General features: G+C 44.2%; 1 protein-coding gene across 1 annotated transcript in view; it reads right to left on the bottom strand.

Annotated features, from left to right (window-relative positions):
* Positions 1-23305, bottom strand: part of LOC124805068 (guanylate cyclase soluble subunit beta-1) — a 214547-nt gene that overhangs the window by 36891 nt on the left and 154351 nt on the right. The window contains exons 11-12 of the mRNA XM_047265492.1: positions 12373-12610; positions 6408-6545 (exon numbers count right to left, since the gene is read on the bottom strand). Of these exons, the coding sequence (XP_047121448.1) occupies positions 6408-6545; positions 12373-12610 (376 nt within the window). The remainder of the gene's footprint in view (positions 1-6407; positions 6546-12372; positions 12611-23305) is intronic.

The raw sequence follows: 23305 nt of genomic DNA, 5'->3' as shown, positions 1-23305 counted from the left end.
CAATAATAGTAATAACATAAAACGCAAAGACATCTTTAGAGCCTTCAGCTCTATTGGGAAGATATATTATGCTACATCGTGCATCGTACTCCTATCTGGCGTGTTTTTTTTTTTTTTTTTTTTTTTTTTTTTTTTTTTTGTGAAATGAAATCTAATTACACGACTGTTTAGCGACACTCGCTAGAATTTGCAATTTTCTTTGGTGAGTGAGATACCCAAGATTAACTTTTTATTACGAGAATTCTGATCATACAGATAACATCGGATAGAGCAGCCTAAAGCTTTAATTTTTATCAGCTAGAATATTTAATTGCAGCGTAGAAATAGCTGTTGAGTGTTTCATTCTGGACACGACGAGTGTGTCATTAAAACTGCTAAATTGCTAACCAGCAAGTAGTATGCATCTATGAGTGATGCATGGTGGTGTGAAAGAACAGAGCCTTTATCAAGTGGCCAGTCACGCTGCTCTTACAGTGGATTCATCCTATACAAAGTCAGCATCACGCACATCAAAATCCTAGAGAGTGATCGCTAATGCGGCCTACAATTCTGTCAGAGAAAACATGTAGCGTTAGAACATCGACGGCAGTACCGGCAAGGTGTAGTATTCCTTCATTTTCAGATATTGCTATAACTCACTTTTACGCAGTTTGTTAATCTTGTCCATACGATCTACGTTATTAATGATAATGCGACAGAAGTCGTCTATGCGAAATAAATTTAGAGCCCCGTACAGGCACTCATAGTAATTCAAGCTAGTGAGAAGCGGTATGTTTTATGACCTGTTAGCACGTGAAATGAGACAGGTGTTGTTTATTGCGCAGGTATTTCCAAGACTCGATGTAACGCTACTCGAAACGTCGGTTACTGTACACCAGTAGAAGGCAAGTAATAACTCTGAGATGAATTGTGCATCTAATTACACAGTATCTGTCTTGAGTCCGCTTTGCGCCTTCGGAAAGTACGGACGTGGCAGAGTAGTGCTCCGTTAGCGTCACCAGCTCATTTTCGAAATTTTCTTTAAGACTGATGAACAGAGTAATATTTAAGATTCTCTACACAAAATCGGCTAGTCACCACCATTGCCCGTGGCAGTGTTACAAATAATAATGGAAGTGAACTGCACAATGACAGTTAAATATCAGCGACAGAAAATGGTTCAAATGGCTCTGAGCACTATGGGACTTAACATCAATAGTCATCAGTCCCCTAGAACTTAGAACTACTTAAACCTAACTAACCTAAGAACATCATACAACACCCAGCCAACACGAGGCAGAGGAAATCCCTGACCCCTCCGGGAATCGAACCCGGGAACCCGAGCGTGGGAAGCGAGAACGCTACCGCACGACCACGAGATGCGGGCTCAGCGACAGAACTGAGTGCCGTGATAATGGGTGCTTTAAGTATGTGAACAGAATAGACAATATTCTAATGAAAGATGAAGAGATGTAGATGACAAGCTCTGAGATAAGCTCACGGTAGTGACTGATGAATGACAGGGACAACGAGTAGCAAAGGAGCAGGTCCTATGAAGTGTTGTGTGTGAATGTCGTTATACGAGGTATGTTCACAAAGTAAGTTCCATTTGGTTATATAAAACAAACGTGTACAGATACAGAAAAAATATTTACTATACAGAAATCTACAACTGTTAAACTACTTTTCTGAATAGCTTCCAAAATTTTGTAGGCACTTGTCATAGCGTGGCTCAAGTTTTTGTGTGCCTTCTTCATAGAAGGTTGCCGCCTGTGTATTTAACCATGTGGTAACATGTTCTTTCAGCTCGTCATCATCGTTGAAGTGTTGACTACCAAGGACAGATTTTAGGTGTAAGATGAGATGAAACTCGCGAGGTCCGGGCTCAACGGAGGATGATCAAACGCGTCCCATTGAAATTTCCGTAAGAGTTGTTTGGTCACATTCGCCCTGTGAGGTCGGGCATTATCGTAAAAAAGAACAACACCTTTTGACAGTAATCCTCGGAGCTTGTTCTCCACTGCGCGGCGCAATTTCTTAATGGTCTCGCAGTAACCATGTGCATTGATTGTTTGGCCTCGTGGTAAGAAATAAATCAGAAAGATGCCTTTTCTGTCCAAAAAAACGGTGCAAATGACTTTTCGAGGTATCAATATTTGTCTAGGTTTAACCTTGGTTGGGGATGATGTGTGCCCCCATTCCACTGATTGCCGTTTTGTTTCAGGGATGTCGTAAGATACCCAAGTTTCATCCCCCATGACTAGCCGAGAAAGAAAACCATCGCCTTCTACATTGTAGCGTGTCAAAAACTGAAGTGCACTGCCCATCCGTTGTTTTGTGTTGTTCAGTAAGAATTTTGGGTACCCAATGTGAGAAAAGTTTTCGAAATTTCAGTTTTTGAGTAACAATTTCATGAATTAATGATCTTGAGATAAGCAGAACTTCCAAAGGACACTAAGTGTAAACTTACGGTTGTGCTTAATCTTCTCTTCAATTGTGTGAACGAGTTCATCAGTAACCAAAGACGGACGTCCACTTCGTATTTCATCATGCACTTGATAACGTCCTTCATTGAACAGTCTGACCCATCTTCTAACCATTGAATCACTCACAGAATTTTGTCCATAAACCTCACTGATTTGCCATTGAATTTCCTTTGGTTTAACTTTCTTTGCATTGAGAAAAAGAATCACAGATCTGATCTCACACGCGGAGGCATTTTCATTTACGGCGGACATTATAAAGAAGCACTCCAGAGCACACGTCACAGCAGCGATCAGAAAATGGTGGCGTACATGTCTTCTCCTTGAGTCAGAGTAACTGCCGCGCATGCTCGGAACTGCGATCGTAGCGCTGCCGCGGATAGAAATAGAGACGTAAGTTACTTTGTGGACGACCCTTGTAATAACACATCTAGAGATCACATGGAAGCTGCAGCAGCTTGTGCAGTACCAGTGCGTGGTAGACCTCCAGGTGTAAAACAAGGATTAAAAAGTGGGTCGCCTACATCCTGTGTGTGTGAGTCAACTATTACCTGGTGAGTGCGAAGACGTACAATGGTGTGCAAAACTTAAGAACAAAAGTAACATTCGCGTCTCACTGCCAAGTATCATACATGTACTCATGGAAAAAATCGTAATACCAAAAAATAACTAACGTAAAATAATGAAATGAATGCATTTGTCTAGGTAACATATTTAAGTGATTAAGATTGCAAGGTTACACAATTTAAGTGCAAGATAAGCCATTCAAAATGTGAAGTACTGCTACATTAATAAAAGGTGTGGTCGCCAGAATATTGAATGCAAGCGTGCAAACGCATATGCATGGTGTTGTACTGGTGACGGATGTCAGTCAGTTCCATGCCTGTTGTACTTGGTCGGTCAATACGGGGACGGTTAATGCTTTAATGCTGTTTGTGGATCACACTGGAGTTGCTGTCCGATGATGTGCGCGACTGGAGACGTATCTGGTGATCGAGCAGGCCAAGACAACATGTCAACACTCTGTAGAGCATGCTGGGTTACAACAGCGCTATGTGGGCGAGCGTTATCCTGTTGGAAAACTCTCTGGAATGCTGTTCATGAATAGCAGCACAACAGGTCGAATCACCAGTCTGACGTGCAAATATGCAATCAGGGTGCGTGGGGATATCCACGAGAGAGCTCCAGCTGTCGTATGAAATGGCACCCCACACCATAAATTCAGATGAAGGAGCAGTGTGTTAAGCACAGAGACAGCTTGGTTGCAGGCTTTCAACTAGCCTCGTCTTAACCATACACGGCCATCACTGCACGAAGGCAGAACCGGCTTTCATCAGGAAACATAACAGACCTCCACTTTAACCTGTAACGAGCTCTCGCTTGACAACACACAGGTAGTTAATGGAGGTGGTTTGGTGTCATTGGAATATACGCTACCGGGCGTCTGGCTCGGAGCTATCATTGAAGTAACCGATTTGTAACTGTCCTTCGTATAACTGTGATGCCAACTGCTGCTCAAACTGTTGCTACAGGTTCCTTATGATGCATCAGGGACATACGCCGTACACGATGGTCTTCTCTCTCGGATGTGCGTCGTGGCCGTCTAGAGCCAAGTCTTCTTGCGACCGTACATTCTCGTGACTACAGCTGCCAGCAATCATGTAAAGATGCTACATTCCTGTAGAGTCTTTTTGCAATATCGCAAAACGAACATCAACATCTCGTAGCCCTATTACACGACCTCGTTCATACTCAGTGTGGTGTTAATAACGGCGTCTTTTTCGCCATAAAGGCATTAATTGACTAAGATCAGCTCCCAACGTTCAGCCTCAAAGGTAAGTGACGCTCACGACCGTTACAGTATGCATTTAAAGCAAACCTGATCTGCATTATCACAGTGGCGCTATTAGCGCCACTCTTATGCAACTGATGTAAATTTTGAATAAACGTTATGTTGTGTCTAGACAAGACAGCCTAGACACAATGAGAGGAAGCCGAAAGGCACGCGCTTAAACTCACGCAGGCTGGCTTGAGGTCTGAAACAGGATACGTAATGAATGATATAAAGAAAAGTACGTAGCTTCTGGAATACTTAACTTTAATCCACATTTGTAGAACATCGCTCTTGATGATACATTAATAGAATCTCAATATCAATTGAATACGGCGCCTTGCTAGGTCGTAGCAAATGTAGCTGAAGGCTAGGCTAACTATCGTCTCGGCAAATGAGAGCGTAGTTGTCAGTGAACCGTTACTTGCAAAATCGGCTGTACAACTGGGCGAGTGGTAGTACGTCTCTCTAGACTTGCCGTGTGGTGGCGCTCGGTCTGCGATCACTGACAGTGGCGACACGCGGGTCCGACGTATACTACCGGACCGCGGCCGATTTAAAAGGCTACCACCTAGCAAGTGTGGTGTCTGGCGGTGACACCCCACGTTACCTTCCAGATTTTGGAACACGCCTACCGACTGCGTTTTATGCCGCGCAATTCGCTCTCGCTGTTGCGATTTTTTTCTGTCATTGTAGAAAGAACTGCTACAGGACAAAGGTAATTGAAAGATACACTCAGCGTTCATGGGTGCACTACGCTTTCCCATCTCTCGTCATTATGAGGGTAGCTCAGCAGCGTGGAATATGCTCGTCTCACTGGCCCCAGTGTTTAAGTGCGGAGGCATAATGCTGCGTGGGCGAAATGACCCCCAAATATTTAAAAACATTACACTCGTCGGTCAAAAATATTGTTACGCTGTATTCTTTCCCATGTGCGTCTTCTCAGAGGTGAATTCGGCCCTGATTTCATTTTATGCACGACAATTCGCAATTGCATGCAACAGAGCGGTTGAAGGAACTCTTACAACCAGAGGATGTTCGGAGAATGGACTAGCCTGCTCGTTCCCCGAAATCTCACCGAACACATGTGAGATGCGTTGGGGATACTCACTGCAGCACGTTCACGCACACCAACGACTATCTATCCAGGAATGGATCGTCCCAACAAAGTAACTTCTTTCCATCTTGTGACCAGAATGAGGGCATTTTATAGACCACGAACTACGGACCCTGGTGATCAGACACAGTGTTAATAACCATGTACAGCGTCTTGTAATGTCCAGGGGACCCTCATGAACCGGCGTGATTTCAGTGTGACTATTGTGTTTGAGTAATGCCGTCAATTACAAACAGATAAGATATACTAGCGCGATTAAGTAGGTACGCGATGCAGCTCTGACTATGCAAGGTAATTTTTTTTAACACGACAAGAGAAACTATAGTAACTGAAATAAAGAAAAATGGGGCATGTGAGTAAGAGCGGTAACTCACAACATGACCTGAGTAGTACCTACAGTTAGAAGTACAAGATTATTTTGTCCAGCCACACCCTTGGAATATGTTTATTGTTAAATTTATTGTCTATTATGAACAATTATTGTGGTTTGTACATAGTTCATTAGTTAATGTGTCACATATTTTATCTTAGTCACGTAATCTTAGATCGCAAGTACAATGAAATAATTCCTTTCGTTTTATTACGAAATCTAAGATCAACATTTTCATCACTGGTAATGGAGATACTGTGTAGTTGCTCTAGTTCAAAATCTCTTATCCAACAAAACTTTACTGCACCACATATGTATCTTTGTTCCTGATGATAGCGTAGCAGACGCAAACCGGTTTCTACAACAAACAATAAATATTGTAGAATATTATACCAGTCTTGTGTGTGTTTCATTCATAATGTACAGGATACCCTACCAAGAACCGACGGAGCAGTCAGTCAATGCAAATAAATAATCCTTTCAATTACTATTTTGTAAGTTAGAGAGAAAAACACCTTATCTGAAACAGCCTGTCGGCACGATATCAGTAGGCAGGTGGGAGAGAGCAGGTGGTCAGTGCTTTTGCCCGGATCGCCGCCGCCGCCGCCGCCGCCGCACAGTACTCACCACGGGCTGCCCGTCGACGCGCACCTCCTGGCTGAGGTCCATCATGTCGAGCGCGAGGCGCGCAATGCAGCGGGCGTGCGTCTCGCACGGCTCGGGCAGCCCGCTGACCGCCATGTACTTGTCGCCCACCGTCTCCACCTGCGGCAGTTGGCCCATACTCAGGTTGCTGAAAGCGCCATCCACGCAACCCAGCACATCACATATACGGACCGTCCCAGGAATGTCGTGAAACACTTCGAGGTGTTGTAGACGGTGTCTTGAGGACCCAGTCGAGAAGAGGAACCTTTGATTCGAAACATCATCCAAGGACGCTACAGATCGTCGACTTTATAAGTCCCGGTGCGTGCTACTAGGCCACCCTTCTTGAATCGTGACATCGTACGCTGACGGTCGTAGGAGGAACGTCTGACAATGTTGTTTGTTATTCAGTGATCGAGACTGACTGCCACGATCAACAGTGAAGAAGATGTAGCTGGCTGCTGCGCAGGCACGCCTTGTCTCCTACGAATACGATGTTCTGTTACCTTGATGGTTTCCATCCCCAGTTTATTTATCTTCTGCAACACTATAAAATCTTCAGTGTTTCTCGGTATACAGGAGAAAAATAAACCTACATCCACTGAGGTAATTGGGCACTGTGTTCGTAGAAGACAAGGCCTTTCTACGCAGGAGCTAGCTCCATACTCTCCGCTGGCGATCGTGGCAATCAGTCGAGATCACTGAATAGCAACATTTGCAGACATTCCTCCTACGAACCATCAGCGTACAAAATCATGTTTGCTGCCGAAGGAGCAGGCGTTGGCACATTTAACTTCGACGCTCTGTAGCTTCGTTGGAAGACATTTTCAGACGCTGGTTCCTGTACTCGACTTTTTACTCAAGACGCCGCCCACAGACCCACGAAGTTTGTCGCAACAGTTCTGAGACACCCTTTACGTTTCATATACTCTACATGTTATATTTGAAATGAACGTAAAATATGAGAGGCCCGATACAAGCATATTTCGCAATTCAACCCATGTCCGACGCTAATATCGTTGAACATCGTCGCTCTCTGCCAAGATGGTAGGCAGACAACATGCCATCCGAGCTGTCATGGTAGCAGGTCTGCAGGGAAACGTTTGCAATGTATTTATGGGATCAAGGTAAATGAAAAGCTGGGGTGAAGTTGTATAACCTTTATTTGAAAATAGTTATAAAAAGTACTCGAAATTACGCCCTCCTCCTTGAAAACACGCCGTGCGACGACGCTAGAGTTACTGTCGCTTTCTTTCGAACACCCTTGGCAAAGTGGAAACTGCATCGGAGGCTGCCATAATGCGCGCTATCAGCTGGCAGTATTCAGTTAGACGTGGAAAATCGTCTGGGTTAAGGGTGAGAATCCTCTGAAGATGGTAGGTGTGCAAATCATCCTCATGCCACACAACGCCAAATTGCGGAATGGATTACACCTATTTCCCGGCCAACACACAGCGAATTGATGCTGTCTTTTTCAGCGGTGCTAAATCCTCCTCTTCAAGCCCTGGCGTATTGCACTGTACGCTCATGACCGCGTACGTCAGGCCTTCAGACTTGTAATACAAAATGATTACACCAGGTTTCGAAGTAGCTCATGCACATTGCGAGAACGTGCTAGTGGAAGACGCACCTCAAGTGAACCTACCTCTCATAGGGACCTGTATATGGCAGTAAATCTCCATAGATTTGGCACTCGTCTATTCGGAAGCCATCGAACGTACAAACGTCGGACAGCGTGAGCATTTTCATCCGCCGCCCGCAAGCACAGTGCATGTCTGCCCTTTCCTCCCGAGAATCGTGCTCCATTTCCTGTCCGCGCCCACACTAACAAACACAAAAGTGTCCCGTTTGACGACGAAGTGACGCAGGGCGAGCCAGATTCTGCAGTGGGCACAGCGGCTGCCCTCTATGCAACACCTGTCCAACAGGCATTTGTACAGGCAAAAACAACGCATTCACGTCCTAGTAAGAGGCGGAACACCCATAATGTTGTCCCTCCTGGAATATCCGCAACTATGTCGACTATAGCGTTTTCAAATACCGGTCATAAAACTTCAATCTGTCGTCTCTTCTACGATGAAGTCACAAATACAATGAAATCGTTGGCCTGCTACCGTGACGGCACGGATGGCATGTTGTGTGCCTACCTTCTTAGCGGCACGCGACGCTGTTCAGCGACGCCTAGTCCCGTACGCTACGGGATGTGGACATGGGTTGGTATGTGAAATATCCTTGTTACGATCTACTCTATAGAACCTCTCATTTTCTACAGTTATTTCAGATACGCCCTGTATATTCTTCGCTGCTCCGTACTTCAATCTTTGTGTTACTTGATAAACTCACCGGACAAAAAATTAATTACGGAAGTGCGCACACACACATGAATAGTTCAGTGTTTACAGATGATGCAGTGATCGAGTCACGTTCCTGACTAAAGAAGCACTGCTTCTGCGTAAGCATAAGGCAGTAGTGATCAGTGAGACATTTACGTTTCAAATAGATATTGCAGATAAATATGAGTTAATGTAAGCCCGTGACAGAGTGGCAAAGTGGAACAACCACGCTTTGCCGCACCCATGGCCATACAGTGTGTGAAATTGCTTGATATGTTGGAGTTAAACGTGGAGGAGTATCCAACGTGTCATAGCCACAAAACACGACATCAGAACTGTGGTCGTAGAAACATCCTGACATAGAGACCGGAGCCGCGTTCCACGGCTTGTGAATCAAAATAGCTTCCAAACGCGATAGGAATTGCTGCAGCCAGTGAATGAAGGCCCATCTTAAGCTGTTAGTGACAGAAAATTACAACGGGAACCGTGTGCGATCAACACGAGGAGCCGGTCATCTCTGAAAAGGCCATTGATCACATAGGCCTATAAGACCACAGCAGGAAAGTTCGTCGGGCTGGAAGAACTTGTCAATGGTTTCCTGATCACCCCGCAACCCTATTGCATCTCCACTGGCCTGTAAAATCACCTGATTTGAACTCCCTCGAAAATCCACTGGTGATGCTGCAACAATGGGTAAAATGCCGACATCAGCATACCCGCAATTTGGTAAAATTGCACGATAAAATCCTAATCGATAGCTTAACCTGGGTGCTACGTACCTGAACACACTTCCCAACTGAATACATGTGGTTATAAAGTCGCGTAATTACACGGCATTAAATGATGGCCATGATGATTTCTGTGGGGGGACTCATTTTTTGTCCGGTGTGCTTTTGTATTCAATGTTATTCTGTCAGTTTTCAACCAGTAAGCTTTTATTATACTGTTCCTTCACTTGAATTTGTTTACGAGATGGGCAACTTCTAATGTAGCGTTTAACTTTGTGTTATTACAAGGAATAACTCACTTTAATTTTTTAACTATTTTATAAATGACAGTTAACTTGTATAAGATGACTTCTATTGTATTGTTACGGACCATGAACAGTCACACATATACACGCATAACATCCATCTAGGTGATACAGTGAACGTCATGGAAAAAAATTTACGAAAATTTTACCACTCGATGTCGCTGGTAGCAGTATAATGTGCAAAATAAAGGACGTGTGGTACACGGCTGTTGCTCAGTTCCCGTCTGAGATATCGGTATGGCTGCCTCTACGCAGGATTGCGCACTGCTCATAAAGATCTTTTACAAGAACATTTAATGTGTGTCAGTAGCGCTACAGAATTTCGGAACACTTAAAGGTACGAAAAAAGGCGTTCGTCCGATGTGTTCCAAGGGTCTGGAGAAACTAATTACGGAATTCGGAAACACACGTTCTTTTAAAGAGCAGTGTGGGAGAGGGAGGAAAGCAATCATCGGACGTCAGTAGAAGATGTGGCCACAGCTTTGCAGGGGGATCGAGCAGTTGTGTGCTATTATGTGAACGGGGAACTGCTCGAAAATGAACACGTCTGTGAGGACGGTGAACAAAATTCTAAAAATTATTCCGCATTGCTACTCATAAAAAGTTATTCAGAAGTTGCTTCAGGATGATCTGCCAGTAAGACAAATGCTCAGTCTACAATTGGTTGCTCGAATGTAAATGGACAATTAGAGGCCATATAACATTATTTGGACAGAGGAAGCCCATTTCCGTCTCCAAGATAACGTCAATACACAGGATTGCAGAATAGAGCAACGGAAAATGCGATTGCACGTCAACCGGTACCGCTTCAGTCTGTCAAGGTAAATATGTCATTGGAGCTGACGGCATCGTTTACGGTAGGGACATATGTTTTCGAGAAGATGAGTCCTGCGGGCTGTGTTATCTGCATTATCACTGGTAACTGCTATGAGAGTCTTTTGAGTACATCATTCTAAACCCTTCAACAGTTTGGATATGTTGGCAGGATAATTTTCATGCAAGACGGTGCTCCTCCGAACATTGCACAGAGAGTGAAGCAACCACTGCAGAAGCATTCTGGAAATACTAGAATTGTGAGCCGTCATTTCCCTACAGCCTCGTCGTCCAGAGCACTCGGTCTTAATCAATGTGACTTATGGCTGTGGGGATATCTGAAGGCGCTGTATTCAGTGCTCCGATCACAAACGTAGCTGATTTCAAGGCACGCATTGAGCAACGCATTGTAAGCTTACCTCTGAGGCACTCCGATGCGTTGTGGAACATGCTGTTCCTCGATTTCAGCTAGTGGCAGAAAACTGTGGACGACGTATTGGAAACGTATTGCGTCAGTCTCACGGCAGTGAAAATCCAATTTCAGTGTCGCTATTTTTGCGATTTTTAACCTCAGGACCATTGAAAACCAATTTTGCCGTCCGATGTGGTACTATCCTGCTGCGGTGAGTGGCCTTAACTGTGCCACGGCTCCTCAATACCAAACTTGTACACTCATGCACATTGCACAGTAAGATTGGTTTAAGGTGCGTTTCACATCGTAACCGCCGTATTGAGATTCACTTGCAATCGAACCCATTTACGTTATGACGCTTACAGTACCATCTACTGGGAAAATTTTTGTTCAGTTTCTCCTTCTAAATGTCATTTATTGTAATTTAATAACCTTTACAACCAAAGCGGCACATAGCCGGACCTTTACCGAATGCAACTCTTTCACGGCTGAAGGCCTCGAAACAAGAAATCTTAACAATTCAACAAGATAAAAATCCAATTAAGATAGCAATAAAATAATTTAAAAAAACAGCAAACATATGCAACGTGCAATACGAATGGCTGAGGGCCACAATTAAATTTCAAAATTTTAATATATATTACCATAATCTTATAAAGGCAGAAAGCCGTAATGTTTAAGCTCGAAACATAATTTTTAAATTTAATTTTACAAAATTTTTAAGACAGCAAAAAAATAACCATAAGGCTAACTTTTCCGCATCTTCGATTACATTCCGTTCTAATATGCCGTCATTTTGAGCTGCGGTTCTTTTTTTACAGTATTTTGAAGCTGGACTTTGGTTACAGTCATCCTGTGTATCATTCGAAAACGGCCTTGGAGCAGTGGTAACACCGGTTACCGTCGGATAACCGAAGTTAGTGACTGGCGGCCTCAGGTAGCACTTCGATGGGGGACCATTCGGCTCTGCCGAGTACTGTCAGCAAATGGGGTTCACTACGCCCTTGGGAGGCCAGTAGAGGAGCCACTTGATTGAGTAGAAGCGGCTCCGGCCCCGAAAACGGACAACGGCCGGGAGAGCGGTTCGCTGACCACATGCCCTTCCGTATCCGTGTCCAATGACGGCTGTCGGCTGAGGATGACACGGCGGTCGGCCGTTACCGTTGGGCCTGCTGACGCCTGTTTGGACGGAGAGGGGTGTATCATCTACAGTACATCTCAGTTACTGCCGTTTGCGATAATTTTTTTCTAGAATCAGTCACCAACAAGTGAAGCGATCACACATTAGACTTCCTACACTACTGACGTAGCAGACTGATTAAGGGGGCAAGTATGGTGGCTAGAACTCGGACTGACCTTGTAGACGTTGGGGTTCCTCTTGGGGTCGGTGAGCACGTCGAAGGCGGTGTAGAGCTGGTTGAGCATGCAGACGATCTTCATGGCGCCGCGGGCGTCCGTGTTGGCGGCGCAGTAGTCGCTGAAGCCGACGATGCCCGAGAAGAGCAGCGTGACACAGTCGTAGCGGCGAGCCGGCACCGGCCGCCGGTGGCGCAGCTCGTTGGCCACGCTGGGCGGCAGCACCGAGTACAGCAGCCTGCGGGCAGAGAGACGCGCGCGTGGGGGGCTGAGGTGCTGCCGTCACACACGGCGAATCAAGCCTCTACTAACGTCTACAGCAGTGTGTCGTCTTTATGGCGAACCGGCGCTGCGTTCCGTATAATGTTTTTTAATTCTACGAGTTCCATTTCGATTTATCATGCGGACGTAAGAGAGGAGAATCAGTTAGACGGTATAAAGTACTGTAAAAATGTGGAACTAGAAAGGACCTGTCAAAATTGGGCCGATGTCAGAGCAAGATGTAGCGGCTGCATGGGAGTACAGTGCCATATGGCGACACTTTGTGGCAGGGACAGATAGTAGATGATGTTGAAGTATGTGAAGTACGGCCACGACTCTCGACATTAGGTCGAAGACCTTACGGCTGTAAAACGGTTGTTCTCATGCTTGGACACCAAGCATCAATAAACCCATATAACTTATAACGTATAATATGTATGTATGTGCACTCATGCTCATAAATTAAAGATAATTGCAGAATGTGGTGCCACACAACGTGGCACTAATGGTGCTAATGGCATAGGCACTTAGGGAACACACACGACACAAATCTGTAAGTCCACGGTATTGGTGATAAGTTGAGAAAACCGTCCCGAAACACTTGTGCTACAAAACGCCAGTTTCCTGCGCATGTACCCCGACATCAATATGGGGTATGACCACCATGCACACGTACACAGGCCGCACAACGGGTTGGCATACTCTGAATCAGGTGGTCGAGCAGTTGCTGGGGCATAGCCTCCCATTCTTGCATCAGTGTCTGTCAGAGCTCTTGAAGTGTCCTAGGGTTTTGAAGACGTGCAGCGATACGTCGACCGAGAGCATCCCAGGGTTTAGGTTTGGAGAACACGCATGCCACTCCATTCGCCTGATATCTTCTGTTTCAAGGTACTCCTCCACGATGGCAGCTTCTTGGGACCGTGCCTTATCATCCGTCAGGAGGAAGGTGGGACCCTCTGCACTCCTTAAAAGGCAGACATACTGGTGCAAAATGACGTTCCGATACACCTGACCTGTTACAGTTCCTCTGTGTACGTGCACCAATCATAATCCCACCCCACACCATCAAATCAAGACCTTTCCAGGAAATTAAGGGGTTGGTATCTCCTTCCTGGTTCACGCCAAATGAAAACCCGGCGAGAACCACTGTTCAGACTATACCTGGACTCGTCCGTGAACATAACCTGGGACCACTGTTCCAATGACCATGTACTGTGTTCTTGACACCAGGCTTTACGGGATCTCCTGTGACCAGGTCTCCCGGCAAATAAACCATGTCTGTTCAGTCGTCTGTAGACTGTGTGTCTGGAAACAACTGTTCCAGACGCTGCGGTAAGGTACCGAGCAAGGAGACCTGCAGTACTCTGTGGCCGTCTGCGGGCACTGATTGTGAGATATTGGTTTTCTTGTGGTGTTGTACACTGTGGACGTCCCGTACTTTAGCGCTTGGACACGTTTCCTGTCTGCTGGAATCGTTGCCATAATCTTGAGATCACACTTTGTCGCACACGGAGGGCCCATGCTACGACATGCTGTGTTTGACCAGCCTCCAGTCACCCTAGTATTCTACTCCTCATAACGTCATCAATATGTGTTCTTTGAGCCACTTTCATTACACAGTCCCCATTAGCACGTCTGAAAACGTCTGCACAGTTACTCGCTGCACCGTACTCTGACATGCACCAACACACCTCTGCGTATGTGAACTGTTGCCAGCGCCACCGTGCGACGACCGCAGGTCAAATGCACCGCATGGTCATACCCCGAGGTGATTTAAACCCGCAGACCGGCCATCAGAGCGTTGTTTCACCGTGTATCAGCATTATCCTCAATTTATGAACATGAGTGTACGTGTGTGTGACATACGTATCTGTTATATATGTATGTCCCACATTTCCTGGACTAATTGCAACAAAACTCGCTTCACACATCGTTGACTGTCTGGAAAGAATCACTCAGAGTCTAAGAACCACCCATCTATCAAAGGGGTGTTGGCGAAAAGTCTGCGTAGCCCGTGACACTCGAATAACGATATTTTATTCATTCATTATTTGAGAAGGAACAACTTCTGGGCACTCAATACGGAGATTATCAGCCCGTTATTTGAGAATGACAGCACTTGGAGACTTGTAATAAAGTTTACAAATAATTTCAAACCTTTATAAAACTTTCTGCCACTGACGACTCCATTAAAAGTTTAAAGAAGTTTATTACTTACTACATTTTCGTTGTCCCTGCAGTAAAATCGCCTCATAAAGCATGACGTTTCAAGTTATTACTTCTTTACTACAATTTGTATTCGTGACACATTTTGGAGACATTATTCGCATATATCACAGAAAACTACAAGATTGTATGACACTTATTTCAGGAGATATGAGTTATGAATACTAAGATGCCGCTGAATGAACCTAGAAAAATAGCCCAATGTACGGCACATATTTCAGGACATATGACTTCATAAACTTCCGCGTCGAAAATGACGTTTTAATCCATTACGATACTTTTTTATTACTAACTCTATTCACAACAGATTTCGCAGACAGTAGACATATATACCACTGGATGTACCTGCAAAATTACATCATTGTACAGCAGATAGTGGACGAGATACGACGTCATAAAAATTAACCTGCATGAAAATGAAACTGCAGTGCGAAATTCGCTAGATATACTGATGTATTATGTGTACAAATACGAGTGAAATGCGAGAAATATATGTAAAATATATTTAAGATGGTACACATACAATATAAAATCTGTAAAGAAATACTGCAGGGCTAAGAACTCCCTATTAGGCTCACTGTGATAACGTGGAGAATGGAAGGAGGACAGACAGTGAGGATGAAGGAGGAGACAGGCAGAGACAGAAGGAGGAGGAGGAGGAGGAGGAGGAGAAGGAGATGGATAGAGAGCTAGACGAAGAGGTGATGAACAGAAACTGGGTTGAGAAGGAGACGGGCAGAGAAAGGGAAGAAGAGGAGTTGGGCAGAGATGGAGGGAGGAAGAGATAGATGCTGGAGGAAGACATGAACATAGAGAGGGATAGATGGAAATGGTCAGAGAAAGAGAAGTGGAGGAGAGGGACAGATAGTTGAGGAGATGCACACAATAAGCAAAGGGGAGTATTTGAACAGGGAGAGGAAGGAGGAATAGATTGACAGGAGAGGAGATTTTGCTCAGAGAGAGGGGAAGGAGGAGATCGACAAAGAGAGGATGAGATGGGTTGGATATAAAGGGGGGGGGGAGGAATTGCGAACGTCTCCAATTGCGCACGTCCCCATATCACAAATGTCGTAACGCAGAAGTTACGTCAGTTATAAGTGGGAGATACTGAAGCACCCACCCTGTAGTTATAACGTCTCCCTATGCAATTATCACGCCTTCAGTCCCTTGAACGGTCAACAATTCCTGCTAGACGAAGATGTGCAGCAGGCAGTTACCGACTTCTTGACGCAGCAAGACGCGATGTTTTATCTAACCGTGGGTGTGCTGATTTCCTCAATGCTCACGGCGATTTTGCCTGTATGGCATACCGATTTTGCACTATACTGCTTTCGAACGGGAAATTTTTTATCGGCCGTTTCGTAACATTGTGGTACCCCGAGAGCTTTCTTTCTTGACGACCTACTCCTTAACTAGCTATTCCCTGGCATGACTTTGTTCTTATACTTGCAGTCGATAAGAGGGCAAGAAGAGAGCTGCACTGTTAGAGTGCTAGATGAGACGCAGTCTTCACGACTAGAAAATCTGCCTGGGCATATGACGTCTACGAAAGTGAGTGACAACGCTGACGCCAGAAAAGAATAAACAGTGTGACCTGTGTTGTTTTTGTGTGGTTAGGGGAATGTTAGTTCTAAAGGTTGGGTAAAGTTAACAAGTGCGGCCGCACTAAAATTTCGATTTTCGTTACTTTGCTAGTCTTTGCATGCAGCCTTAGTTAGCTCTTCACTATTTGCCTTTTAAGTATTTCATAAGTGAAACGTAAAGTAATGAATGAGTTAGAAATTATGCCAGAGTAGCATTCAGTATTCAGTGGCTGATGATTGTCTTACGGTGTTTCATTGTTTCGTGACGCTTGTTACCTATTTTAGCGTCTGTCTGAATGCACTGCAACAACAGCTCAATTCAAGGGAAGTCTTAAGAACTCGCAATGTGTTGGAGAAAAGTATTTGCAGAACATTCAGTAATAAATTAATGAATAATGGTTGTCATTGTTCCTGCGATTGGTGTGGCCCGAGTAACGGAAAGTGTTCCGTAGTTGGTAACGGTGCTGCGCCGGCTGAGGGTAAGGGCTGCTCGGGCGGTCAAGGTCGCGCAGTCTCCTAGCAGATGAGGGATGCAGGGGGGAGGCCGTTCTCCTGGAGCACACAAAAAATGCCAACCTGCCTTGGCTCGCGGTCCTCAGCGATTATCGTGGCGTCCTTAGTTCCAGAAGGAAGAACCAGACGTTTTCAACGTGTCACTTAGTAGTGTAACGTTACACACTCTATATCCGAGGCCATTAATGTCCACAGCTTGTTTGGCTAGTCTGACAGTATGTGCAGTTATACACTGAATTCCTGAACTCCGATTCTGAGGTTCGCAGACGGCACAGAAGTTGTGCCCTGAGGTAAGATACATTGCGGAAAAAGGACAATAAAAGCACATCAGAAAAACTAGTAGTCACCCCAAACCTCTTCAATCCGGAGCACATATTGAAAGTGTTATGGCGTAAAGTCAGGCACCGGCAGACCAGCCGGAAACGAGAGAGCAGAGACGGCTGTGACAAGACGCCAGCCTATTGCACGCTGACCGTCCCCTCTCTAGGACGACAACGACTATGTGCACAGGACACAAGCGCCGCTCCAGACTGGCCGCGGCCCACTTCTACAGCCGCATCGATATTAGATACTTCAAGACCGGCCACTTAGGAATTGTATACAGGGTGTTACAAAAAGGTACGGCCAAACTTTCAGGAAACATTCCTCACACACAAAGAAAGAAAATATATTATGTGGACATGTGCCCGGAAACGCTTACTTTCCATGTTAGAGCTCATTTTATTACTTCTCTTCAAATCATATTAATCATGGAATGGAAACATACAGCAACAGAACGTACCAGCGTGACTTCAAACACTTTGTTACACGAAATGTTCAAAATGTCCTCCGTTAGCGAGGATACATGCATCCATCCTCCGTCGCAGAGAATCCCTGATGCGCTGATGCAGCCCTGGAGAATGGCGTATTGTATCACAGCCGTCCACAATACGAGCACGAAGAGTCTCCACATTAGGTACCGGGGTTGCGTAGACAAGAGCTTTCAAATGCCTCCATAAATGAAAGTCAAGAGGGTTGAGGTCAGGAGAGCGTGGAGGCCATGAAATTGGCCCGCTTCTACCAATCCATCGGTCACCGAATCTGTTGTTGAGAAGCGTAGGAACACTTCGACAGAAATGTGCAGGAGCTCCATCGTGCATGAACCACATGTTGCCTCGTACCTGTAGAGGCACATGTTCTAGCAGCACAGGTAGAGTAGCCCGTGTGAAATCATGATAACGTGCTCCATTGAGCGTAGGTGGAAGAAACTAAAATGAGCTCTAACATGGAAATTAAGCGTTTCCGGACACTCCACATAACATCTTTTGTTTATTTGTGTGTGAGGAATGTTTCCTGGATGATTGGCCGAACCTTTTTGTAACACCCTGTATACTGAAGAGATTTCTTATTTGCATGTCGCCCTTTGATTGCGACACTTCTGTGTTACTGTTGAAGTTAAGTATTGTCATTGTTAATTTCGTAATAAAACTCATTAATACGATTTTTTCGAACGTTGTCTAGCGATCCGAGAAGGCAGGCTTTCCTAGACTCCACATATTTCACGTCAAGGTAGGATACAACAGAAAGTACATGTACCATAGTGAACCTCAGCACTTAAACAGGACAATAACGCACAGAACTTTGCAGCTTCGTATTACTAAGGAAAAAAGTTACAGATATTCCTCTTATTATTTACTGCAGATATCAAGATAAGTCAAAATACACACTTGGTATCAAAACTTTCAACAATTTAAATAAACAATACACAATGTTCAAACAAAATTTCCATAGCATATTTTTTAGAAGTAATTTCACTTTTCTTGATCTTACCACGTGGATCTTATTGAGTTAACATTACATTTTGTTACAGTTTTGAACATCCCTGTTACTCAGCAACGATTTACTACTGTAGTTTCAACATAGGATTATACAGCCAACCAGTTATCTGCAATCGGCTGGCTGTATAATCCACTGATTACATTTTGTCATAATTTAATTTAATTTTCTGTGGAAGATATTAAGGTATTCTTGTCAGTAGTGAAACAAAGGACGACTTTGCACTGCTCACACCGTACAAAGGTAACGCCTCAACCTCCTACTCGGCATTTTCACATCTTCTGGACATTGAAGTTAAGCCTGGGAATAAAGCGAAAAGAAGGATTAAAAGGAAAAAAAAATACTTACACTGACTTAAATTAAGTCTTCATTGAGTCCTGAGGTATTATATATGACCGAGCGAGGTGGCGCAGTGGTTAGCACACTGGAATCGCATTCGGAAGGACGACGGTTCAATCCCGCGTCCGGCCATCCTGATTTAGGCTTTCCGTGATTTCCCTAAATCTCTTCAGGCAAATGCCGGGATGGTTCCTTTGAAAAGGGCACGGCCGACTTCCTTCCCTAATCCGATGAGACCGATGACCTCGCAGTTTGGTCTCCTCCCCCAACACAACCCCACCCATTATATATGATACCCAAAAGTGTAAACATTATAAAGCCGTTGTAACATTAATTTAAGTAATAATTTCTGAGGAATGTCTGTACAGCTTTAGTAAATTATTGAAAAGAGTGAAAACACTTGTAATCAGAAACAATGGTATGGCCTTTTCTTTATTTTGGATGCTGTGCGGTTGCACACTCCCAAGTCTATAGTCAGTGCTGCCGCCTCGTGGCTCTCGGCAGAAGGACGATCATGTGAGCTGTGGCAAACACAATGTGTGTCGTACGTGGTACCATAGGCGTACGCACCCGAGAAAAAGAATACAACCGGGAGCTATCATATATGGTACATGGGGACTGAAGAGGCTAGGAGATGTCGCGGTGATATGGCATAATATCACGTCTGGTCGTCATAGAGGTCACAGCTTGTCGAGGAAGAGTGTCCCCAAGATTCTTCAGGTATGCCACATATAGCTGAAGCCACTCCTGTAGAGATGACAAATTTTCGGAGATGTTGGTTGCTATGTTTCACCATTTGATCCAAATAGTCCCCAACATTTTCTATGCAATTGAGATTGAATGATTTAGCAAGTCATTTGAGGTGAGAAAGTGTGACGGAGTGTTCGTCAAACCAGGAAGTATGTGTGCGGTCTAGTGAAAACGGCTGTTGCCATACTGGAAGTCGGGATTGTCCACAGCATTCTCACCATGACGTCCTACGAAAAGGTAACACAAATTTGAAATAAACGTTATGGTATACACTTCCGGTTCAAAATGGTTCAAATGGCTCTGAGCACTATGGGGCTTAACTTATGAGGTCATCAGTCCCCTACAACTTAGAACTGCTTAAACCTAACTAACCTAAGGACATCACACACATCCATGCCCGAGGCAGGATTCGAAGCTGCGACCGTAGCGGTGGCGCGGTTCCAGACTGTAGCGCCTAGAACCGCTCTGCCACTCCGGCCGGCACATTTCCGGTAACCTGAGTTGGCCCAGTCGTGGCACAAACTGTTCGCCTAAAACACCACAGAACTACTTCCTGCCTTAATAGCCCGTTGATACACCTGACACCTTGGTGCAATAGGAAATGAGCAAAATCGTAACTCATAGGGTTACACTGCACACACTGTCAGTTACTATCCGTTTTCAGTGTTGTTTTGCCCATTGAACACGTGTAGCTTCAATTGTCGCTGTCAACAATGGACTTCTGAGAGCCATCTGTCCTCATATATCCCACGTTTCGATTTACTTCGCAATATTTACTCGAAATTGCTTCATATAGGCCTGTATAGACTAACATCACAATTCACATCCGGTTTTAAACACATTGTCATTGATAAAATACCCCATACTTCGCTGTTAGGGTCTCTTTAGGGCCACTGTTCATACGGTATGTTAGATGGCCGCCTGTGGTACACTATCCCCTGCGGGTACGTTGAACAGCCTGTGTAGATACACCGATAAATAGGATAACTTCATACACGGTGTGTTCATGGGAACGTTCAGGTATAATAGCACCTTTTTATCATTGTTGACCATCACCTTAATCCACTGATTTCATATGACCACTCACTGTCGTGTCTTGCGACAGCGGTTCAGATTCTACAATATCTCAGCACTCCAAACTGACCTGCATTCTCTTTTAAGGCGGTGACAATTCAGTGGAAGGAATGAAAGAATTCTTCCATCTAGGAAGCAAGTTTACACAGGATAAATCACGTAAAAAAGTTATCAGATGTAGGAGAAGAAAGCCTTCTTTATGTAAGAGCACTCCTGGTATGATACTGATAAGAAAATAGAAAGAAATTACAGAAAGTGTACGTCTGGAAAGCAGCATCGTATGGAAACGTGAACCACTGGAGAGATTAAACTAGAAACATTTGAAACGACATCATATCGAAGAATATTAGAAATTAAGTGCCCATGAACTGAATTACTATGAAAATGAGTAGGTGAAGACATGAGTCTATGAAAAAACAAGGGACACTTTGTGAGACTTACGCTACGGTATTCGCAAACAGTTAACCTGACGTTAGAAGGACCGGTAGAGGGTCGAAACGGTGGAGCAAATCAACATTAGGATACGCCCACAGGTTATACAGAATTCTGGGTGTATTACTTACGCAGAAATTAAAATATTAGTACAATATAGGTAAAGATAGGGTTCCAGTATCACATCAGTTCAAATACCTTGTTTGCGACGTGATGATGCTTGCAGCTGAAACTTTCCCTTGCACTGGCGCTCTGGAAGAACAGACACTTCAACTGTTACAGTCGCGTTGTGAGCAGAGTTTTCTATTTCCCAACTTAATACCGTTATGAGGTACTGCCTTACTAATCATGCCGTTTCCAGTCGATTGCTCTAGTACTAGGGCATTAGCAAACCTGACGTGACGCTATTTAGCGAGTTTGAAAATCAGTTGATCGAGTTCTTTTCTGAATAAATGGCAAGACCACATTTATGTTATCTACCGTTAAGGAAATCCTTTCCCCTTCTCAGTTTCAGCTACCATGGATGCCATCATCCTTCTACCGTTTCTGAGAGGACCTTCGAGCCTTTTCATGTGGACATTGAAATGGTGACGCCCTCATAGCTGCAGGAAGAGTCATATTCTTACTATGTCTTTTGGAATAATGAGTTAGATAAACACAAAAGTTAAACTGTATAAATTCACTATTTTCGCAGAAATAATACGTCGCAGCTCCTCATGGGTTATTGCCAGTGACTACCAAGTGGAAAACCTTGAAGTAGTGTTTAGATGTTTTCAGTTTCATATTTAGTAATTAAGTGATCTATTCCGTACTACTCACAGTCACTCTTTTGATTCACCTCCAAGGTATTCTGTTCTTAGAAAACTGATTCCTTCTTCTTACCTTTAGATAGAAAGATTATATTAGATGCGAATTTCAGCATATATATCTGTTCCTCTGTACTTTTAGTCACTTTGTACACAATTATAAACATAGATCATTTTAGGTACAAAGTTTTATTATTGACCCTCAATCTCTACGAAAATGGCCTGCATAAATGACAATACTGCGTCTTCCAAATTTCCCCCAGATGGGAGCGTACAGCTGGCCAGAGAAAGAGCGGGAACGGAATAAACACGCCAAGAATAATTAGGCAAGAGAGACAGAACAAAGACAACAAGTGAAAAATTAATGAGAATCTGAGCACTAAGGAGAACAGAAACACTCATTCAGAAGGTGTAATAATATTTGAATACTGTGTAAAAAGTCAATGGTGAGTTTATATTGGTTGCTGTGGTAGTCACTTCGACTCCCTTTGCTTGAAAGAAGAGATGCAAATAGTTTAGAAACATTTGGAGTGTAATCAGTGCCATGGTGGTGTTATGAGGGCTTGAGAGGTAGTTTATGGAAATCCGTCCATCGAAAGAGACATACAAAGTTCAGCTGGTTGTCGGATTTTATTTTGTCTCATCACCACCGACAAAACATGCACTCTGAATTTTTATAACTACTTTATACCGTCTATGGTGTGGAAGTCATGCCAAGTTTACCACAGTGATTTCAACACCCTCATATCATTGAAACAAGTGAAACGAGGGAAGCTACTCGGATTCAATGAAATAACACTCTCTCGTAATGGCTACAAGGAAAGCACGGAATATCTATACCCTTTATTTCCACGAGCGCCCAAACCGGTGGAACATAACGTGTGCTACACGTCGTGGTGATGGCGACATAACTTCTTAGAATATTTTCGGGAAAAATTTAATGGAAATTTTCAGTCCATAAAACACACACACACACACTCACACACACACACACACACACACACACACACACACTCTCTCTCTCTCTCTCTCTCTCTCTCTCTCACACACACACACACACACACACACACACACACACACACACACATGTATATACAGGGTGAGTCACCTATCGTTACCGCTGAATGTATTTCG

This window comes from Schistocerca piceifrons, chromosome 7 (assembly GCF_021461385.2).
Source record: "Schistocerca piceifrons isolate TAMUIC-IGC-003096 chromosome 7, iqSchPice1.1, whole genome shotgun sequence".
Lineage (NCBI taxonomy): Eukaryota > Metazoa > Arthropoda > Insecta > Orthoptera > Acrididae > Schistocerca > Schistocerca piceifrons.
The sequence above is the reverse complement of the archived record's forward strand: the minus strand, read 5'-3'. Positions and strand labels throughout refer to the sequence as shown.